General features: G+C 39.6%; 1 protein-coding gene across 1 annotated transcript in view; it reads right to left on the reverse strand.

The window, feature by feature from the left end:
* Nucleotides 1-22,621, reverse strand: part of ADAM12 (ADAM metallopeptidase domain 12) — a 392,267-nt gene that overhangs the window by 170,991 nt on the left and 198,655 nt on the right. The window contains exon 5 of the mRNA XM_018558790.1: nucleotides 2,328-2,404. Coding sequence (XP_018414292.1) covers nucleotides 2,328-2,404 — 77 coding nt within the window. The remainder of the gene's footprint in view (nucleotides 1-2,327; nucleotides 2,405-22,621) is intronic.

Here is a 22,621-nt window from a genome sequence, read left to right on the forward strand (position 1 = left end):
TGTACGAATCCGAATTGAGTTTCGGATACGAATTACGAAATACGAAATAATGGATATTACGAAACGGAACAAATATTTTGACGGCGCACAAGTCTAGTATTAAAGCAGAACTACACCCTCGTATACTTAACAGCCAATGAAGTTGCCATCATGGCTTTTATTTGGATTGCAGGTGCCATAGTGCTGCACATGTGATTAGCTTTGACACCAGCCATTTGATGGCTTGAAAGTTCGGTTGAGAGCTGAAATAAGCACACTGGCAACCTTGACAGTTGGCATGCCTTAAAAGCAACTGTTTTGGGAGATCATTACATTCGTGGGTAAAGTTCCACTTTAAGTAGGTAGACATGGCGTGGCCCCTTCAAGATTAAAAGTGACCCTAAACTCAGGAGTTAAATCTTAAACTCAGGAGTTAATGTACCTTAACTATTAACAGAAATGTATCTTATTTGTGTATCACTCGGCTGTAGATCCTGCTGACACTGTCCTTCCTTCTGGAGGGTGGCTACTTGTGTTCCCCATGGTCCCTGTGTGTGTTGTAAAGTTGCCACCGCTCCAAGCTCACTCCTGTGATAGAATACAATCTTAATACAAATTAGCAAACTAAATGTGAGATTGTAGTCCATCACAGGCAGTAACCATTTCAGGCATATTATCGATTTGTGTTTTTGGGATCTGCCCTTCGCCGGCCAAAATAAAAATGCATATTGCATTAAAAAGCATAAAAAATGTGGAACAAAACATGCTAAAAAACCCCAAAAAACTGAAAATGCAGATGCACCAGAGTGAATGGTTCTTTTTGACACATGCTAGATGTTTTAGTTCAGCATTCTTCAGACAACTAAATATGATCACCACCTGGTATGAATGGCTTTACCCTAGACCACCTATCCCCAACCACACACACACACTGTCTACAAATATCAAATTGTTACCATTCCTCTAGTGTAGTCATTGTAAATTTAGTTCATTTGTGCACATGTGGCAACTTTGAAATATATTGTTTATTTGCTATTCCAAGCTAATGATCCATTATTAAGTTTCATAAACCATAGAGGAAACCGAGAGACTGATGGGAGTCAAATGTCAGCGAACGGCGCTCCGATAATAAACTAATAAGTACATCCATCTATATTTGGATGATTTTTCTTTATAAAGGAGAAGTAGGCTGAGATAATAATATATTAGCACTGGGGGCACAATTTTAGTTCCATGTTGTGCCAGATGTTCCAAAGATGCAAAGTGTAAAAAGAGGGGAAAAAAAAGTAAACGGAACATTTGCTTGGAGCCATTTTCAAAGGTAGAGCTTTAATGCCAATTTTTGATAATTACAGTGATTAAACCATCACCACGAGCAAATGCTGAGTTAATTCTTGCATATTGAGGTCATTGTTTGCTAAATAATTGCATAATTAAGTTTAGAGAGAAAATAAACACGTTTACTAACCTTGAATCATAAATTGGTTAATTGGAGTGCTCGGCTTGCTTTTTCACCTTAATGGAACCCGACTGTCAGCAAAACAGATTCAAAGTCTTTTGAGACAACTGCAAGCGGGTAATATAGGGATCAGGGGTGTAGATAAGGGGGGATAGGAGCATCCTTCTCCAGAGCATCGATGCAGCAGCTAGCTCTGACAGTAGCTGGGTACCCTAAAGCACTTGCTACACATGTCTTGAGGGGTACCCCGAGACTTGAGGTCGCAGCCACCCACAATTTTTTTTGTTAAGAATAAGGTGGCGTTGCAGTGCCTATTCCAGTTGGGTAGTTGCACTGGGGGAGGGGGTACGCAATTTCAGTATAGAAGAGGAACCTGTATAACTGTGCAAGACTGAAGGAAAGGGCAGAGTTCAGCTTTAAACATGCATTATTTTTATCATCTGCTCAACTTTGTAAAAAAAAAAATCAGAATTCCCAAGACCTAGTTAGTGATGTTGCTGAAAAGTATTGCATTCATCATACACTTAAAGATAAATAACACACATATACATGAGAATAGAGCTTGATCCCACACATTACATCTCACAAGTTTTTTTTATCAGTGAGGCTGCTGACCACATTAAAAAGGATCTACAGAAAGGTACAAGGAGACAAGACAAGTTCAACCTGTACAGGAGATTAATAAGTGGCTATTTTGGCATGCCGTTTTAAAATAAACTTAACTTCTGGTTATGCACTTCTCATCACATTCTTATACTAGCATAGCTGGATTTCTAAAAGTTTAAATAAAATAAAAAAAGATAAATAAGGCTCATTGTTCATAAACTGTATGTAAATGTAGATTCAGCAACACTATGTACATTGGTCAATGATACATGATAGAACCTACCTGAGGCCATAGCACAAGCTTAAACTGACTGCTGAGCCTGGATGTCCTTCCACCACTCCATGATAGTAGCAGCGATCCTAGTGCAAAGAAACAAGGCATTTTAAGTATTTTTAAAAATGTTTTATTGTCTTGCCCCCAACAAAAAACTTTTTTTTTTTTAGCTATGGACTAGTATCCATGGAGAAAAAGTGGAGAAGGATTAGAACCCCTTTCAGATTATTCAACATCATTGATCTCCTTCCTGATTTGAATAATGCTAAATGATTAGAGCAGAAATCCACTGCAGTGGAAACAGATACAAACATGTAAATCCAGGAAGGAATGAAAGCTTGCATGGCACAAAAATAAAAATAAAAAATAGAATTTTTATGCATTACACAATGCTTAAATGGGAGTTTACAGTGGACCCTCTGTTTGCCCATGCAGGACAAAGCAACAAGTTAATTTAACAACCCCCTTCCCCAGAAGCAAATACTCAGATACAATTTGCTCCACTGGTGATCTACTTGGCCCACCAGGAGGAAAAAGAAATACCTGAAACCACAGAGTAAGGTAGTAGCATGTGACTTACTCCCCTCACTCCCACGTGACAGCTTTGGTACTTGGTGATTGGCCCAATGCTTTTTCATGGAGAAAGAGAGACAGTCTTCAGTCCCATGAAAGCTCCAAGTCACAATTTAAACAGGGCTTTCCATCATTGCGCTTGCTGGCTGAACAGAGTGGAGGCAGAGTGAAGGGAAGATGAGTACATGCTGCATAGTCAAATCACAGGTTCACTTTAGTTTACACTAGATTGAATTTTAAAATGCCACTACAGAATATAGCAAAAATTTAGACTATAAACGGAAGTTAAAAGGTACAGTTATGAAAAAGAAGTGTTTGCATCATTAAAAAGAGCAATTTTTACACTTATTACACGCTTATTCCACAAAGATGGTAAATACATGAAAATGCTGATGCCAACCCAAACCTGTGCTTTGTAACTGAAGTTAAAGATGCCTTAAGATTGTATCTGCACCTCCAACCACCCTCCGATGTCTGTGGTAAAGGCAACGTAACTTTTTCTAGTTAACCTATCCTTTACAACCCCCATCCATTATTGTAACCCAGAGAGGTAAAAACTTATCTTCACCCTAAATCTTCACTATACATACCTGCTTAGCACCTCACAGCCATTGTTTAAAAATAATTCCAGCTGGGCTCTGCGCCTACAGAACCTATTTATTTGTATTGATATTTTTTATATTGATATAAGTAGGGCTGTAACTATTATTTTCATGTCAACTAACCAATAATGAGAAATCGATGACAGCAATTCTCATTATCGATTAAATCCCCATGCTCCCTCTGATACTTCTGCAGGATTGTATTGGTCTATTTTATTGGAATGTGTATATATATATATGATAAATGTTGATAAGGGCATCCTGTGATCCTGTGTCCATTGCAATGGCTGTGAAAGATACCCCCATTTTGAATTCTATGAATTCCAAGCACAGTGTGCTGACAGCATATTAAAACATCATAAGCAAATCTGATTCCGCCTATGCTGTTTGTGGTCATGTTCTGGCTCTGATTAATTTTAACCTACATTGCCTGTTTGTAATAAAACCATCAGAAGCCATTTAGCAGCTGCAGGTAACTGTTCCCTTTTGACACACAAAATTTCCTTCTTCATTCATCAATTCCCTCATGGGATGTACCTCATCCTCCACCCCACAACCTCCCTAGAACAGAAAAACTATGCAGGCTTTGAGCAAGGGTGACCCCAGCTTTATATCATAAGACTGCTTTTAATGAGGCAAGTAAGCCAAGAATATATAGATTATTCCTGGGATCGCAGCCCCGTCTCCTCCTAGTCAAGCACATACTTTTCTAATAACAGGAATCTATGACACTGCTTGTGGAAGAACCATCATCTGTAAAGACTTAGAATAAAGCTGTTTAAACAAATTTTGTAACATTATACATTCGCTACAGATTATGACAGCAGCCGAACATCTGCAGTACATTCTCTACAACTGCCAATCATCAAAAAGAACACCTTCATGTAACAAATTAATGACCAACTTCAGGTAACAAATGAAATCAGTCACTAAATGGCTTTGTCTGTCCAGATAACCTGCATTTTGAGGAGGAGATCAGCAATGAGATCCCCTACCCCTATATTTCTCTCATGACAGGTTTACATGGACACAGGGCGGAGTCTTGCATAGCTTTCCCTTTTTGCCTCATGGCCCAACTGTGCATCCAGAGCCACTGATATATACAGAGATACTGCCAGATATCATATAGCAATTTATTATAACAGCATGCAGCAGTTTCTCCCTAGATTGCAAACATCAATGCAATATATAGATATGAGTGAAGCGGAGCCTAGGGAGTTATTTTTCTCTCCAACCTCACCATACCATCTATGGTCATACTTCTCCATTTTTAAAGGCTAATTCTACCTTTAACACTGTGTCCTGTGTTAAACCTATGTTTAAGTTGTACCATAGAACATTGTGCCATTCATATAACCTATTATACGAAGATGTACACCTTTTTTCTGCAGGCCTTTGGATGGGACTGTAGCCTTTTGTTACAGAATTCTGTAGTGTACGATATAACTGCCAGAGAACTACAAGAAGAGGTATTCATAACATGTGAATCCTGAACTTTACTACTGTAGGCTGGACCATTGTAAAGAAAGCAATATTGGAAGCCACTAGGATTTATTAAATAGGCAGAAAGGTGCCAAGATGAAAATTAGAGCCATTCTAGTTTACCTTAAAGGAAGGAATGGTATATTTAATTGGAGGACACCTACAGTCATGTAATAGAGTGTATGTGGGTTCAGCAAACCAAATGGCTGCTTTCAAGATAATTATTTTTCATTACGCTTGAAAATGAATTCCTTTTACCTGGACACATCCAAGTGTATTTAGCCCCTTGGAAGAGATCAAACATTTCCGTTAAGTATGAAGAGCAGAGCATATTCCCGGGCAATCACCAAAATTAGGTTTAATTTTAAATAAAGTGTGACAGATCAAATTTCTAGAGCAGTCCTCTCCACGGCTAACTAATGCAGAGCTGTCTCCAGCTCTAAGTTGAGCTGTCATTATATTTGGCAACTTTATCCACAGCTCACAATGGAGACTGGCCAAATGAACTTCAACTATAAAAGTTTAATAAAAGGAAAAAAGAAAAAGAAATTAAAGTTTTTGAAGGCAGGGGAAATCTGAGGTTTACATAATTACTTTATAGATTTATGGAATTAGTTTGCCATTTTCATTGTCAGCATAGCCCATAAAAAGAGACAGCATTCAACCAATATCTTTTATGTTCTAACAGATATGTTTAATTATAAAATGTATATTATATGTTGATGGTTTGGAAGGAAAAAAAATCCACCCAAATTGCCAAATCAAGGAATACTACATGCTTTGCTTTTCCCCATATAGGTTATCACTCACCTCATAGAATGCTAGAAGGTTGGTTTGACACGAATGGTTTTTCCTCAAGCCATATTGATTTTCACTTATATCATATCCATATAAAAATTCTTGAATATGGTCTTTTATCATACCCTCAAATAACTTCCATACTCTGGATGTTCATCTGACTGGTCTAAAATGTCTAGGCACAGATCTCTAACCTTTTCTAAATATTGGTGCAACAGTAGCTTTACGCCAATCAGCTGGTACCTCCCCAGTCAGTATGGAGTCCTTATAAATTAGGAACAATGGCCTTGCTATAAATGTGCTTAGCTCTTTAAGTACCCACGGGTGCAAGTTACCTGGTCCCAGGGATTTATTCACATTACGTTTTGCTAGTCCTTGGTGAACCTTGGTATTTTCCTCACAGTGCTACACACATTCTAGTTGTGTTCATTAAACCCAACATTTTCCTGAGTAAATACTGTGGAGAAGTATTTAATAGTTCAGTCTTCTTCCTGTCATTAGTGATCAACTGTAACTCTTCCGGGCTGGTTCAGTTTGGATCGCAGCTACAGACAAGTGTTGCTTCAGAGTTCCCTTTTAATTAAGGAGCGTAGGAGTCAGATAGGAGTGGGCAATCAGTCCAGCAATAAGATAATATCACCTCAGTGATAGCAGCAAAAGGATATATATGTAAGCTGCAGAAGTTACCTCACTTCCAGCAAAAGAAAAGCATAAGTCTATGATAACGTTTGAAAAGATCAGGTAAAAATACTTGCGGTTCAGCAGCCGGTGTCACTACGGTTGCTATTGAAGACAGCTAGTGGAGACAGCTTAGTTAGCAAATAAACAGATACAGCAGTACGTTGCTATTGGAGACAGCTTGGCAGACAAACAGAAGCAGCAGTACATTGCTATTGGCAAATGGACAGATACAGCAGTATGTTGCTATTGGAGACAGCTTGGCAGACAACAGATGCAGCAGTACGTTGCTATTGAGGCAGCTTGGCAGATAAACAGAAGCAGCAGTCCGTTGCTATTGTTGACAGAGTGGCAAACAACAGATGCAGAGGTATGGGAACTATACTTGCGGTTCCGCAGCTTGTTAGGACGATCAATTGCAGCATTCAGTTAGTTGGTCTCAGGGGGAGCTTGGTCAGTGACACTGAAGCCAGGGATGATCGGAGTGCCTGTCAGTAAAGTTACAGGCTCCAGAGAGTTCAGAGATGAGGTGAGGCAAGACTTGCCCGGGGTGTTCCTCTTGCACGAACGCCAGCCAATTGAGATTTGAGGAGGGAGGAGTCAGATGACAGCACGGGAGTGAGTCACTCCCTGCGCCGACCACGGACCGCAGAACAGGTGCGTATATTACATCAACCTCCCGTGCTTATCTTTACATACAGGGCTTGGAGAACAAATTGCCTGGGAGCTAAGTGGCGTAAAAATTGCATCCCTTGTCGTTCTGGAAGGCCAATATTGTCCCTTCCACTAAATATTTTTTTTAAAGGCCAGCTTCTTCTTACTAATAAGTTGTTTTACCTTTGGATTCAGCCACGCAGGTTTAGCTTTTATTCTTTTAGGCTAATGGTATGCACTTGAAAATGCCATTGATTACTACATCCTTAAAGCAAGCCCACTTAGCCTCAGTGCTCTTTGTAAGAAATAGTTGTTCCCATTTGATATCATGCATTAAGGATCACAGCTTCTTGAAGTTAGCCTTTTTAAAGTTTAGAGTTCTTGTCAAACCAACCAAACATGTTACAGATTCAATATGAAGCCCAACTGAACATTCAATTTAATCAGCAAAATACAGTACATTCCAGTTACAATAATAAAAAAGCAAGTCTTGCAGCTAACGTTCCTTAGAAAGCAACTACAGCCTGAGTAGAAAAGCCTTTTGTAGCATGTTGTAGAGAAGAACTTTTGCTCTCTGTATAGAAGCAGTGGTCTCTCTTAGCAGAGGTCTGGCACACCCACTTGCGGAGTCAGAGCTCTCCATTCAGCAAAGCTCATGCTTCCTGCTGATTGGAGCAATGGTTCTCCTCTACAGCTTGCTGGCAAGGACACACAATTGCACCTACTACTTACAAACCAACTGTAAGACTTTAAACACCTATTAGTTCTCTTTAGGGTCACAAGAGGACATATACTAACCTCCTCCCGTGATCCAAAGCTCGGTATAACGCGAGCTACAGCTCACGGTATACAGAGCCGCCGCAGCCGGGACGGATACCGACAATGCTGTCGAGATCCACTAAGCTGCGTGAGTGACAGCTGGCTCTGCTTATCTAGAGGCAGAGCCAGCTGTACCCGCCCCCTCCTCCGTCCGTTTCTCCAGTCAGCGCTGGAGGATCGGAGCGGGGAGGGGGGAATCCCTGCGGGGAGTGGTGAATGACAGTCACTGCTCTCTGCAGGGGGATGATCGAGAAGGGAGCGAGCGACGGTATGTGTTCGCTCACTTCCTGATCTATTGAACTGACGTGTTACAGTTTAATTGTCACACGTCGGCTCGAACTATGAGGATGAGTGATTTTCACTCACCTCATAGTTCTCCTTTAACCAAAATTAGATTCCCTGCTAATCTGAGCAACACAATCACTTTTGTGACATCAGTGTCCATTCAGTTTTTTCTTCTATCTTGTTATGGAGGAAAAACTGATCTAATTGGACACATGTTATATCTATGGCCAGTCGAATGTAAGCAGGAATTTGTCTATTTAGAAAAGATTACCTGCAACCCGACAGTTCCTGTTAGGCTAAGGTAATGTAAACCTGCCTTTTGAAGGCAATGCAAGTCAAACAATACAATAGAATTTACTAAATAAGTTCAGAACACCACAGCTTGTTGTGTTTCCAATGGGCACAGTTATTCTGAGTGGATGCAGATCTAAAGGCACTTCTGGATGCTTTGTCAGACACAGCGACAGTTTTACATCTGAATAAAATGTGTTTTGGTCACATTTGATCGTTTAGAACAAAAAGTATTTGGAATACTGAACATTTGAGGACAACCAGAGCTTTGATTAAATGAGGTTGTCAGGAGATCTGTTTGCTATACGGTTGTTTTGTGTTGATGTCTCAATTTAATTTATTTCATTCAAGATTTAAAAAACTACTTGGTAAAACACCACAAAATTGCTTGAAAGAGACTTTAAAGAAAAACACAATAAGCATTTTGCCCAGCAAGAGCACGCCTAGAACAGAGGTCGGTTTGGCTCTCAGTTAGTATTGACCATGAGCTCAGCCTAATGCACTGGGTGAAGATTGGAGGTGCCTAGATCTAATCCCTGCAGGAACATACTTCTACTTTAATAAGGCAGCAGTGTTCAATAAGTCCTAAAATATTTTATTGTATAAACAGGCAAAATATGGTGGTGTTCTGGTAAAAAGGAGAAAAAATGGAGAAGAATAAAAATGCAGCACAAGATAATGCAATATTTGAAATGATACAATATTAAAACAAGTGGAAGAGTGAAAAATCTAGTGAATCCAAACAAAATATAGTGGCACAAACAGTTCCCTGGTGTAGTAAAGCGTGCCATACACCTATAGATTTTCTGCAGATTTTCTATGGGCAGGCATTGTTCAGGTGTTTTTAGCAAGTGGGGCTGACTAGCAACATACTGAAGCTTGGCCCAGCGGGAGATTCCTTCATCCACACAGTTTAGCGTAGATGGAGGAATCTGTTGCACTTTTTCCATCTGACCATAGAAAATCTGCAGATAGTCTATAGGTGTATGGTCAGCTTTTGTTAGGGGAACATTTATTAAAAAAGCATATAAACAGCAAGAAGTGTTTAACGCCCTTTCGTTTCCACAACACAACCTGTGTTTAGACTATGTGAACCTAGTCTAAAAGGGGACAAAAATCAGCAGGAAACGTATTTAAAATACACTCGGCTTGTTAATTTTTGCTTGTGAGCTGAACCACTTCCTGCAGTGAATGGTGCAAATCGCTTCGATTTCAATGCCTGTCTATTAAAACCTTTTTAAAGGTTTAACATAATAAAAGAAAACACATAAGCACAGACTAACGTGAAAGAGTTAACTTAGAAATAGTGAATGCGTGTTCCAGAAAGGATAAGCACATTCATAAGCACACATCATAACTCAACAGTGGTATGGTACATTGTAAAGTATGGGACATATAGGCTTACCAAAAGTAAGAATGTTTGTTTATTGGACACAAATGGTGGAATAAGGGAAATGTTAGCAATAAATACATGATGGAATGCCAGCATGAGACGGAAAACACAAAAGGAAAGGATGAGCAGGAACTAACTTCACCGGCTTTTACTTTGAAAGTAGACACAAGCTGAGTAAAAAAAACATTTCAATAAAAGGTAGTTCTTAATATCTGTTGAGTTCATAGAGCTTTTGTTTATGGCTATGCAAGTGCCTTGCCAATCCTCAGAGGATGGACTTGTGCCCTGCCAATTTTCCCATTGGAAAGGTGAGCAAGAGGAGAGGGTCAATAAAGACTAAATGGAAGTGATTATTGCTGGTTATGTGTTTAGATGAAGCACTGAGATGCTGAGGAATGCTGAATTAAGTTTGACTTACTTAGAAGAGCGTTATAACAAAATACAGCATTATAGAGCATACAGTGAGAACTTCCTGTATATAGCCTAGATAAGCATGAACATAGAGACTAGCATAGGCTAGCATTGCACTACAGAACCATCTACAGCTCAAAAGACATAATTTATGTCGTTGTATTTCCAACATTAATACCTCATGAAAAGCTTGAATAGTATTAACCTCCCTGGTGGTCTGATTATCTAATTTTTATTTTTTTTACTTTTAAATCTCCCGCCGGTCCCGCCCCCCTGCGATGCGGGCGCGCGCAAGGGATGGAACCCAGAAGACAGATGCCAGCATCGGCCAGAGGACACAGCAGGGCTCATGGACAAGGTAAGCAACGCACAGTGTAATCCTGAGTGTGGCTCGGGGTTATCGTTTTTGGTACTGAAAATGACCCCCGAGCCACACTCGGGATTACTGCCAGGGAGGTTAATAAACTAAGTTAAATACAACTTAAAGGCCAAATGTAGCCATTTCTTATGGATTGGAATAGGGAAGAGTCACAATTTCTGTCAGGTTCATCATTCTATCTGTGACCACCAATGGGGTGATTTTCCCTCACGTCCTGTCCACATAATGATCATTCAAGAAATGGGTTGTACGAATCAACAAGACAGGAATAAGAACCGAAGCTGTAACACTCTACCCTCTATCCAAAATGAAATAAAAATATTTGTCTTGAGGTGTACTTTAAAGAAAACACGTCTATAGGAATTGCTTTTTAGATTGTAATGTATCAAAGCTATAAACAATTTGAGCCAAGTAAAGTTAGCCATAGTGAAAGAAAGTTGACAAAGGAGTACTCAAGTATTGGGTGGATGGATCATTGGTGAAGTAGATGGCCCCCAAAGGTGGTATGATGTCTGAAACACACCTAATTTTCTACTACATGCCAAAAACTTTATGGAACATTGATTTCAATTTTGAACAGTGTTTCCAAAAGTAATAAGACCATATACAGGTAAATAGTTTTTCCACTTTATCTAGTTATTACTAGGTTTTGTTTTTAGCTTGAGGTTTTCCTTTAAATGGAAGTTATCCAGCAATCTATTAAATCATTTTTTAATTTACTGTAACTAAAAAAGATTCAACTTAAAGTAAATTGTCTGCAACATCTTACTGCACATCTTTTGACATCACTTTTGTTTTACTGTTCTACAGAACACTATTCCACTTATTATGGAAAAATACACAAGGTTTGCTACATTGGGAAGGAAGAAATGAGAGTGTACACTGCTAGGGTGATGTCAAGTTTGGTGACTTTCTTACTTTACCCTACAGTGAAGGAAAGGAAAGTGTCAGTTTAGTTGTTTTAAAGGGTAAATTACCTAAAATCAATAACGCGATCCCTGCCTCAACGGGGGGAAGGGAAGGTGTCCTTAGCTCTGTGTAGGTAACACCAAGTTGGTTTGAAGTTTACAAAGGCCTTTCTTTCCCTGATCTTGGAAGCTGAATGGGGTGGGAGGAAAGAAAGGAGAGTGTACACTGCTAGGGAGGTGGGAAGTTTAGTGACCTTCTTACTTTACCCTAAAGTATAGGAAAAGTATCAGTTTTGTTGTTTTAAAGGGTAAATCAACCTAAAATTGATAACGCTATTTTGGGTCGATCTTAGTGGCCTGAATTAATCCACAGCTTGTTCTCTCTAAGATAAAGGTATGACCAGATCCCTGTCCCCAAGTTTCCATGTCTGTTAACCTATTGCCAGAGGACATCACTCACTCACTTAGGACGTTTAGGCAATTTTATCTTATTGGGAATCCTTCAGGGGCAAATACTTCTTCTGTTGTGGGAGAAATAAGACTCTATGACATGGAGAGGAAAGAGCCAGGAATGGGGTGACTGATTAAAGCAGAAAAGTCCTTGCTAGGGTCCGAAACAACAGCGCACACACAAACATCAAAACCAACCAAAATGAATCAATAATGTGTTGATTTGCTCTTTAAAGAGGAACATTACCTTGCCCACATCTTCAAAATAACAACAAAGGCAAATTCAGAAATGTTTGGTAATGGCAATCTACAAACACATACTTCTAGATAATTGAAAACTTTTTTTTTTTTTTTGCATACTGTACCTTGCTTTTCTTTTCCTCCCCATTCTTCACACAGTGGCCATTTTTACTAAAGGCAGATTAATCAATCTCCCTTAACTTCCTGGAATTCTGGCACATGTGACTAGGACATGTTACCATGCATATCATCTCGGGGGAGAAAAATGCCTTTCCCTGGGATCTCGTGAGATTACAAATGAGATTTCCCAGCAATGCACTGATGATGTGACCTTCCCAGGATGCAATGGTTGGGCGCGATTACATCACTTTTGCCAAAGAAAATCAGGATGTAGAAAACAAGAAATTGTATGTTATATGAAAATATGTTTGTTTATCGAATGAATGTAAGATGATTTCATATCAGCATGCAAAGCTACATGCTGATGTGATTTTTAGCTATAGGTCCACTTTAATTAACTCCTAGAATTCCACCCAGTGTGTAATTTGCTGCTCTACCCTCTTAGAAACAAATGCTTCAGAACAAAATGACAGTGGCGTCACAAGGGGAATGCGGGGGGTGCGGCCCGCATTCGGGTGACACCATTGGAGGGGTGACACCAAAATGACTTTTATATATGCAGAAAGTGTCTTCGACAGTCAATGTTTTTTCCAATTGTACTTGCAAGTGCCAACTGGAGGAAACAGAACATTTCAGTCTCATCCAAAAAAAGGAGAGAAAAACAGATAAAACACATTAAAATTGAAATAAAAACACAAACAAATGAATATGTTTAATCCTGTTTGTAAATGAAACAAAATATGCATAACTGAGCCACGTCTAGTAAAACGCAGATGTCGGGCATGTGGCTTTCTGTTTGCATTTTCATTTCTAGAAAATGACTAAATAGATACTGGCCACCCTTGAGTAAAGACGACTAAATTATTTCTAAATGACTGAAGCATCTCGAGACCATAAGAGGAGTTATTAGTTGCAGAGTGCATTGGGGATCTACGCAGCGGCGTAGGGATTGGTGAGCGGGTTTGCACATCATTTATGATTCATCTTGTCGGCCTAAGCCAGAAATCTATTTGGCTTCGCTGCTTTCCCTCTTAATTTCTAACGCTGTTCATACATAATAGATTAGGATATAGATTTGGAGAAGGAATAACTCTGTTTATCATATGCATAGGCAGCAAGATATTAATAGCTTTGAGCCGCTAAAAGGAACACTCCAAAATGCTTTCTGGCGATAAAACTCCTCTCCAGACTAAAACTATTTTAGACATAAATACAATAAGTTTATACCTCCAAACATTCTGAGAAAGGGGGACATTTTCGACAAAATATATGGACAAGCCATGCACCCCCTTCAATGCCCCTCCCCCATGAGCTAAAATGAATGCACACAAAATGATTAACTTGCCTATTTTACCAATTCCACCCCAGTAACTTAGAGTTTGGATGAATAATGTAAGATAGGAATCACCAGCACTCAATAAATGATGTTCAAATAGTAACGTCCATTTATTTGGACAAAACGTCACACATGTCGCAGTATCCAACGTTTCGGGGCCACGCAGGGTCCCTTCATCAGGGCAGAAATGTGACAAATAAGTGAAACATTAAATACTACATATATACCCCTCAGAGTGTGGAAGGAGGTTGAAGCACCGCTCCATGACGTCATCAAGAAAGCCCGCCAAGGAAGTAAAATACCATATAAGATTTGTAAGCCATAAACACAGAATAAACATGTGAAAAAGAACATTGTAATCAATAGGGTACCTAATATATATAGCTGGATCATAGTGGTATGTGGGCCACGAGATGAGAAAAAAACAGCAAACGGCCAAGGAAGACGAGACTCAATGGCTGCGCTATGGGCCAGCTATCAGCGCCAATGGTCTCCATGAATAATATAACATTTTTGTAGTTAAATAATACATTTTTATTGACGTCTAGACACCAGACCCAACAGAGGGATGGCTGAAGAGGACAGAGGGACAGAAGAATTTATTTTTTAAAAGAGGGACAGTTCCTCCCAATGAAGGAAAGTTGGGAGCTTTGTTAGCTTAATCACCTGTATTTTTTCTTTATACACTGGCTGCCAAGAAACAGATTTTTGGCCCATAACATATACAAAAGCCTGTGACCATCAAAGCTGCTACTTCCCATAAGTTATAGCTCGACTTGAAGAGGTAATGCTTCTTTAAAGTGTATTTCCACTTGTACAGTAAAATTTGGATAACACCTATTTTATACAGATGTAGACAAATCTGTTGTCAGCTTATTGACCCATTGCTTCATTCCTTCTGAATAGTGAGATTAAAAGTATTTGGCCCATGTATACCTGCATGGCTTTGGTAGGTCATAGAGTAAGGCTGGCCATACACTGCTTAGATTTTAGAAAAAAACTTTTGCAAGAAAGAACTTTCTTCTGACTTTGTTAGTTTATGGGGTCAAAGTGACGATTAATTCTGAACTTAGTAAAGTAAAGTAACTTTTTCTTGAACAAACAAAATGCTAACAGTGAATGTGGTTTTCGTTCAGGAAACTCCATTCATTCCAAAATCGAATGTTAAAATAAAAATACTTTTTGTTCATCGGATTGAGTGGTAAAGAGAAATCTACAGATCTTTCACTCGGAAAGCTACTAGTGTATGGTCAGCTTAAAATAAAGAAAAGTGTGAAAAGAGATGAATTACTGTTTATGGTGCAAATATATCCTAAAATGGCCAGGACAGATTTGTTGGTACCCCTAGAAAAGATTGTAAATGATTGGATCACAGTGATATCTCAAGCTGTTTTCTGTAATTAGTATCACATATGTCTTCCATCGTGTAAGCTTTCAGTCTACTTAAAGGGAGAAAAATAGTAACTCTACTGTTTGGTATCATCATGTGCCCAACACTGAACATTGATCGAAAAAGAGAGAAACATCTGAGGAGATCAGAAAGAAAACTATATACCAGCATGTCAAAGGCTATAAAACCATATCTGAGCAGCTTGATGTTCCTGTCACGACATTTGCAAAGATTAATAAGTTTTAGTCCTACTGGACTGCAGCCAAACTCCCTGGATGTGGCCATCAGAGGAAAATGGACCCCAGATCGAAGAGAGGTGTGGTAGACAAACAACCTACCAACTATCAAATGGTAGACAAACAGCCAAGGAAAACTTCCAAAGAGATTCAAGCTGAACTCGGTTTCCCAAGAAGTGTCTCACCTGTTGCTTTTTGAGTGACAGTGGGCTCAAAGAAGGAAGATTCAGGAGGACTCCACATTAGAAAGGAAAACATAAAAAAGCCAGACTTGAATTTAATAAAAAGCATACTACCAAGCCAAAATAAGTCTAGGAAAATGTCCTTTTGCACAGATGAGACAAAACTGGAACATTTTGGCTGGACACATCAGCTCTGAGTTCACAGACAAAAAACTTTCAAAGAAAAGAACAAAGTGCCTACTTTGAGATATGGAGGAGGCTCAGTTATGTTTTGGGGCTGCTTTGATGCATCTGGCATGGGTTGTCTCAAATCTGTACAGGGCTCAATGTAATCTTAAGACTATTGAGAAATTCTAGATTGAAACATACTGCCCAGTGTTAGAAAGCTCCGTCTCAGTCACAGGTCATGGAGTCCTCCACCTAGAAAATGACCCATAATAGACAGGTAAAAAATGCCCAAAGAATGGCTAGAACAAAACATCAGGCTATTCTGATGTGGTCTTATATAAGCCCTGATCTGAGTTGTAATAAACACCTATGGAAAGAACTTAAGCAAGCAATGCTGAGAAGGAACCCTTAATACCTGATCTCAGTACAAAATAACAATACAAATTAGCTAACTAAACGTGAGATTTTAGTCCATTACAGGAGGGAGCTTGGAGTGGTGGCTACTTTACAACACACACAGGGCCCATGAGGAACAAAAGTATACCCCCTCCAGAAGGAAGGACAGTGTCAGCACCAATTCAGAGATGATTTGAGGATCTACAGCTGAATGATACATTTTTATGAATAGTTTAACTCCTGAATTTAGTGTCACTTTAAGTAATCTTGTGCTGCTTTTTTTTTTTTTACACCAATTTGTATATTTTCAGTACTTAAATTCATCAAACAGCACATTCAAATGTACAGAAATGCTACATGTTTGTTTTCTGCAGAGGTTGCTCTATTTTCAACAAAACAATATAATTTTATCTGGTATAGCGGTCCTTTAAAAAGACACAGCCACATAAAAAAATGCCTGCCAAAGCACCAGCAGTTCAATTACACATATTATTGATATTCACTGTTTTCAATTTCTCTTTTTCTCAATGTATCATTTCATCAGGACAAATGACTCAAAAATTCACTGACATTTGAACTTCCCCCCATGTGTCCCTCCAGATTTAATTGGCCTAATTTATTTTAATGTATTTTTTTTTCTTGCAGCAGGCTGACAGAATCAGGTCTCCCTTAGGTCCACAAGTTATTGGATCGGTTAGTTCCACTTAATGATGATGTATCTGTCGGGAGGAAGTCATGACTTGTCATTGTGGATAGGAAAGAGAAAAGCCCTCATTAATTAGTACTGTGCTTTTTTTTTTTTGTGTGCCTGGCTGATGTTCTACTCAAGATGTGTTCAGACGAACCATAATGGTCCTTGGGAACGAAAATTGCATGTTGATAGTGAGGAGTTGATATCTCCAGCCTAATGTAATTGAATTCCTGGCAAGGGGAGCTTAAAAATCTATTTAAGCCATGACATGGAAGATTCCTGAGTGAATTGATATGGCTATCCATGTGCTTATAGGAGTCCATGAAGTGTGTACATGAAGGAGACAGCTTATTTTCCAGTTTACTGGGTAGGTAGCTCCCAGTAGAAAGTTAGAAGCCATTTAACTCAATATTCATTTAAGGCAAAGCTCAACTTTGTGGATTTATTTATTATGGTGTAAACGTTCAAAAACACACAGAATGTATCTTTTCTAAATAGAATTTCTACTGTGTGCAACTGTTTGCAGTGTACATAGCATGGACATGCACAGTGGACATTCCATAAATGGAACCACATTAAACTATTTGCATAATTCAGACCCTGAGACAAAATAAACCATGTTCTAGATTAACTTTATAGGACCAGTTCACAATTGTAATACCCCCAGAACCCTTCACTAACTAGGCTAAGCTGACCATTTCACTCCATGTGCTTACTTGTCTCCAATGGCTACAGCCTACTGCCATGTCTACATCCTGGCCAGTAGAAAATCTAGTGCTGGGCTGTGCAGGCTGGTTGTACTTGTACTACTGGAGCATTTTGCCATTTCAATTTATATGACGTTTATGTGCAGGCATGGCTAGCCCAGTACTAGATTTTTCTGGGCCACTGTAGGAAGAAGTATTTATTGGGGGGAATGGTTTGCTAAGCCTAGTGAAATGAGTTAGGGAGGGGGGGCAGGGGTTTTATTAAAATAGTGAACTTGTGCATTAAAGTATATATAAGCCCTAACAATGAACTATCTGCTGCAATAGCCCACTATATGCTGAGTTTTGTCGCATGAGGATATAGAATATGTCCCCCTGTGATTCTTAAGAGAACTATGGCCAAAAAAGGTTGGCCCATAGTTCTCTTTTAAGTGATGTTTCAGCCCTGCCCAGTTTCCTCAGATGAAGAGCAAGGGAGGTGTTCTTAGGTCCTAATACTTCCTGTCTTAAGGTGACTACACTGCAAGTTTAATGAGGGAGCGTTAGCAACTTAGGACAAAAGGCTGACAAAAGAAAAAACATATAATCACCCCCACATCTAAGGACTGTTAAGCTGCAATATATTTAAATCTTTAATACATACACTTTAAGTCCATTAAAAAAAGGAAACAATCACTTTCTGGGCAAACCCTTTCCCAGCAATGCTGAAATGTAATTTGTCAAGGAAATCTGAAACATGAGCTTTACTTGAGTTACTATGGAACAAGCTTCTCTTGAGCCTGGGCTGCTGCTTTGTTCATGGAAGGAACAAAGTAAGTGGAGACTTACTTATCTGCTGTAAAATTGCCCCTCATTCACAGAGCAAATGGATGAGGTATACAGACATTCCTCGGTTACCGACTTACCTGCTTTGCGACCACTCGTACTTACGACGGACCGCCGAGCGACCTCCGACCTTGCGTGTCAGCGTCAGTGTGACTTGTCGCCGGCAGAAGTGACGTCCTCCGATCTTCACTGCGGGTCCCGGTAAGTATTTTTATTGCCCGATGTACAGTACACTGTTCGGTACTGTACATCTGCAACGCTATACAGTACTTCCTTCCTCTTGTATTCAGCAATCCCTCCAGTGATGATGCCAGTTTCCGATTCCTGTCCCATGGTGTCTGTCCGACGTGCAAGCTCCCATCTGCGTACATTTACCTCCACTGTGTACCTCCACGTTCAAAAACACACAGAATGTATCTTTTCTAAATAGAATTTCTACTGTGTGCAACTGTTTGCAGTGTACATAGCATGGACATTTCCCCGCCGAAGATCTCTACTGCGCATGCGCACTCCCCATCATCCTGCATGGCCGCTAGAGAAGCTTCGGATCTTCAGACGGGAGCAAGTGGCGGAGACAGAGGTAAGTAATTACCTTTTTGGTAACTTTTTTTTAAAGTCTTTGCATTTATCTATTGCTTGCTTGCAGTAGATGAATGCAAAAAAAATTAGTTTATTTTGTACTTTAATTTTAAAAAATGAATTAAAGACTGTTTTAATTTTTTTTTCTGTGTATAAGGCTGATTCTTACTTTATGTTAAAACGAAAGTGTTAAACCTTCTAACAGGTTAAAAACTGTTGAAAAGAATACTATACCTAAAATACAACAATGCCCTTTTTGTGGTGTGTAAATTAACAGTTCTTTTGGCATGCTCTAAAAGAGCAGGATTATTAAAAAACATGGAACGCCATTCCGGTATAAACATTGAGGACGCAGCCTCAATAAATAGCTTGCCAGGATTTTCTATATCCATGGTGATTGTTGTAATTATTTTTTCAGATATGTTGTCGAGGTCTGAACTTAATTAGTGCATATTCTGCCTTGACAGTAGTTAGTGCTCATCTGTGTTTTCATACATTTAGGTAAAAAAAATATTGATGCCCATACTTCATTTGCAAAACCAATCCTTTAGTTGGCAACATAGATGAACTAACAGCTTTTCTTTGACAATTAGAATTAAAAGCAAACATATTGCAAAACATTCTGCTGCTTCCGGTGAACAGAATAGATTCTGCCATTTTCAATTCAAATAAATCATTGATGTGCAGACATAATGGAACTTTGAAACAAGAGAAAAATCAATTAAAAGCCATGCAAATAATCTGAAAGTAGTCACTGTAAACTCACAGTTTTTGTGAACTGTTGTAAAATGTTGCATAAAGAAAGCTTACCCTTTAGGCTACAGCCAAGATACCATCACATAACAGTATGCAAGCAGCGGCAACATGGGCAACATAGTGGCACCGTGTTTAGCACTTTTGCCTTGTTGCATTGGGGGTCCCTGGTTTGAATCCCGGCTAGGTCACTATCTGCAAGGAATTTGCATGTTCTCCCTATGCTTGCGTGGGTTTACTCCAGGTACTCCGGTTTCCTCCCACAGTCCAAAGACATGCTGGAAGGTTAATTGGCTCCTGTCTAAATTCACCCTGTATGCATGCATGCAAGATAGGGACCTTAGATTGTAAGCTCCTTGAGGGCAGGCACTGATGTGAATGTGCAACTTTGTAAAGCACTGTGTAAATATTGTCGGTGCCAATAAATAAAATACACGAATCCCACAATATAGATATAACTGTGCAACACAATACTTGACTGTAAAGGGCCAAAAATACCAAACTCCTTGCCACATTGGTGGAACTACTACAGGTACACATGGGTCTTAGAGGGCTTAAAGCTGCCACAACCAATACACCCCAGTAGTTTTAGGCAGAAACATTTTACAATATTTATCTTATTGTGTAGTTACAAAGTTATCATAGGTGTAGAAACAAGGGTTAGATCAGTTACAGCTTTGACCAAGTCCCTATCCTTATATAGTCCAACTATAGACCTACTATTTTGACAAAGAGATCCTTGGTAAAAGAGTGAAACTCATAGGTAGTACACTTAGAATCAGTGGGGAAGGGGTTACCTTATCTGGATCTTAAGCCTAATGAATGCATCCTCTGCACGTTTATGCCACAATCCTAATCGATCTCTGTTCTCTCTTCATTGTTGCCCTTGGGGCTACTGCACCATATAAATTGAGTAAAGTTTTAAGTGTTTCCCTTCTAGTGTCAAGACGATTACATACCCCATGTCAGTCACCCAATTAGTCAGAGACAGTTATTGTAAAATGAACGTATAGCGAGATTTGACATGGACATCTAGGTTTCAAATACCTATAGTCATGACCATTAAAGGGTTAAATACACTATATTGCCAAAAGTATTGGGACACCACTCCAAATCATTGGATTCAGGTGTATAAAATCAAGCACCTAGGCATGCAGACTGCTTCTACAAATATTTGTGAAAAAATGGGTCACTCAGGAGCTCAGTGAATTCATGCATGGTACCGTGATAGGTTGCCATCTGTGCATAAGTCCATTCGTGAAATTTCCTTGCTAATAAATATTCCACGGCAAAGCGTTGGATGCAGTGGTGTAAAGCACGCCGCCACTGCACCCTAGAGAAGTGGAGACGTGTTCTCTGGAGTAACGAATCACGCTTCTCTGTCTGGCAATCCGATGGATGTGTCTGGAGAACAGTACTTGTCTGACTGCATCGTGCCAACTGCAAAGTTTGGTGGAGGGGGTATTATGGTGTGGGGCTGTTTTTCAGGGGATGGGCTTGGCTCCTTAGTTCCAGTGATGGGAACTTTAAAGGCATCAGCACACCAAGACATTTTGGACAATTTCATGCTCCCAACTTTGTGGGAATAGTGGGGTTGGCCCCTTCCTGTTCCAACATGACTGCGCACCAGTGCACAAAGCAAGGTCCATAAAGATATGGATGAGCGAGTTTGGGGTGGAGGAACTTGACTGGCCTGCACAGAGTCCTGACCCCAACCCGATAGAACACCTTTGGAATGAATTAGAGCGGAAACTGCGAGCCAGGCCTTCTCGTCCAACATGCGAGCCAGGCCTTCTCGACCTCACAAATGTGCTTCTGGTACAATGGTAAAACATTCCCATAGACACACTCCTAAACCTTGTGGACGCCTTTCCGGAAGAGTTGAAGCGGTTATAGCTGCAAAGGATGAGCCAACTCAATATTGAATCCTACGGACTAAGATTGGGATGCCATTAAAGTTCATGTGCGTTTAAAGACCGGCGTCCCAATACTTTTGGCAATATAGTGTATGTCTCAGCATTAGAGAATAGCTGCAGAGCATAAATAGCTGATATTACTATATGGTTGGTCATATACGCCTATCAATACAACCCTGGGGCTGCCTAGCATCGGTAAAGCACATGTTTGGTTTAATAGCATTATTGCTATTGATGTCATCTTGCATCCAGCACAGTAGAGCCAATATAAATTCCCGTTTTAACCAAGTGACAAAAACAGGCTTTAATTAATCCTTTTTTAAAGAGGAGCAACTCTTCAGAAATAGCAGCACATTCCAAAAAAACTGCCAGTAACCACAGAAATGGTAACACCTACTGGAAAACATGTTACAACATATGATATCTGCATTGTTCTACTTCCACATGCTTTTCCAGGAATGGTCATTATATCTAAAACATAAAAGCTATGCTATGCTTTCCATAATAAATCTCCATTTTCTTTTTCCTGTTAAAGTACTCTAGAACAACACACTATATCACAGGATTATATATCACCAAAGAATTCTGAGCAACCACCTGTAGATAAAACAAAACCGTCCAAAAAGGTAAAATGTAAATTTCGGAGAACCAGCGCTCATCGCAAGGAAGCATTACAGATATTAAATATCTGAGGTTGTTTGGAGAAATAAAAGTCTTAAAAACAGATGACTGAATTCTGGGAAAGCCATCAGCGAGCAGTCCTGCCATCTGCCTGCTGGACAATAGATAAGAATGCAGAAAAAGGCAATAAAGCATAATTTCTATTACCAAGCAAATATTGAGAGTCATAACATATGCAGCTAACATTGTTTGACCTTTAAAGTGCAGTTAATTTTTATAACAACATATATTATCTTGAGCAGTGGCTCCAGACTCTGGTCTTTTCCAGCTGTTCTTTGCCTGAAGGTTGAGGCTAGACTGCTAAGTCCCAGGACGTCAGTAACATGAAACATAAAAAGGCTCCATAGGGGACAGCCGGCT

The sequence above is a fragment of the Nanorana parkeri genome, unplaced genomic scaffold, assembly GCF_000935625.1.
Source record: "Nanorana parkeri isolate BGI_ZX_2015 unplaced genomic scaffold, ASM93562v1 scaffold2, whole genome shotgun sequence".
NCBI classification, from domain to species: Eukaryota; Metazoa; Chordata; class Amphibia; order Anura; family Dicroglossidae; genus Nanorana; species Nanorana parkeri.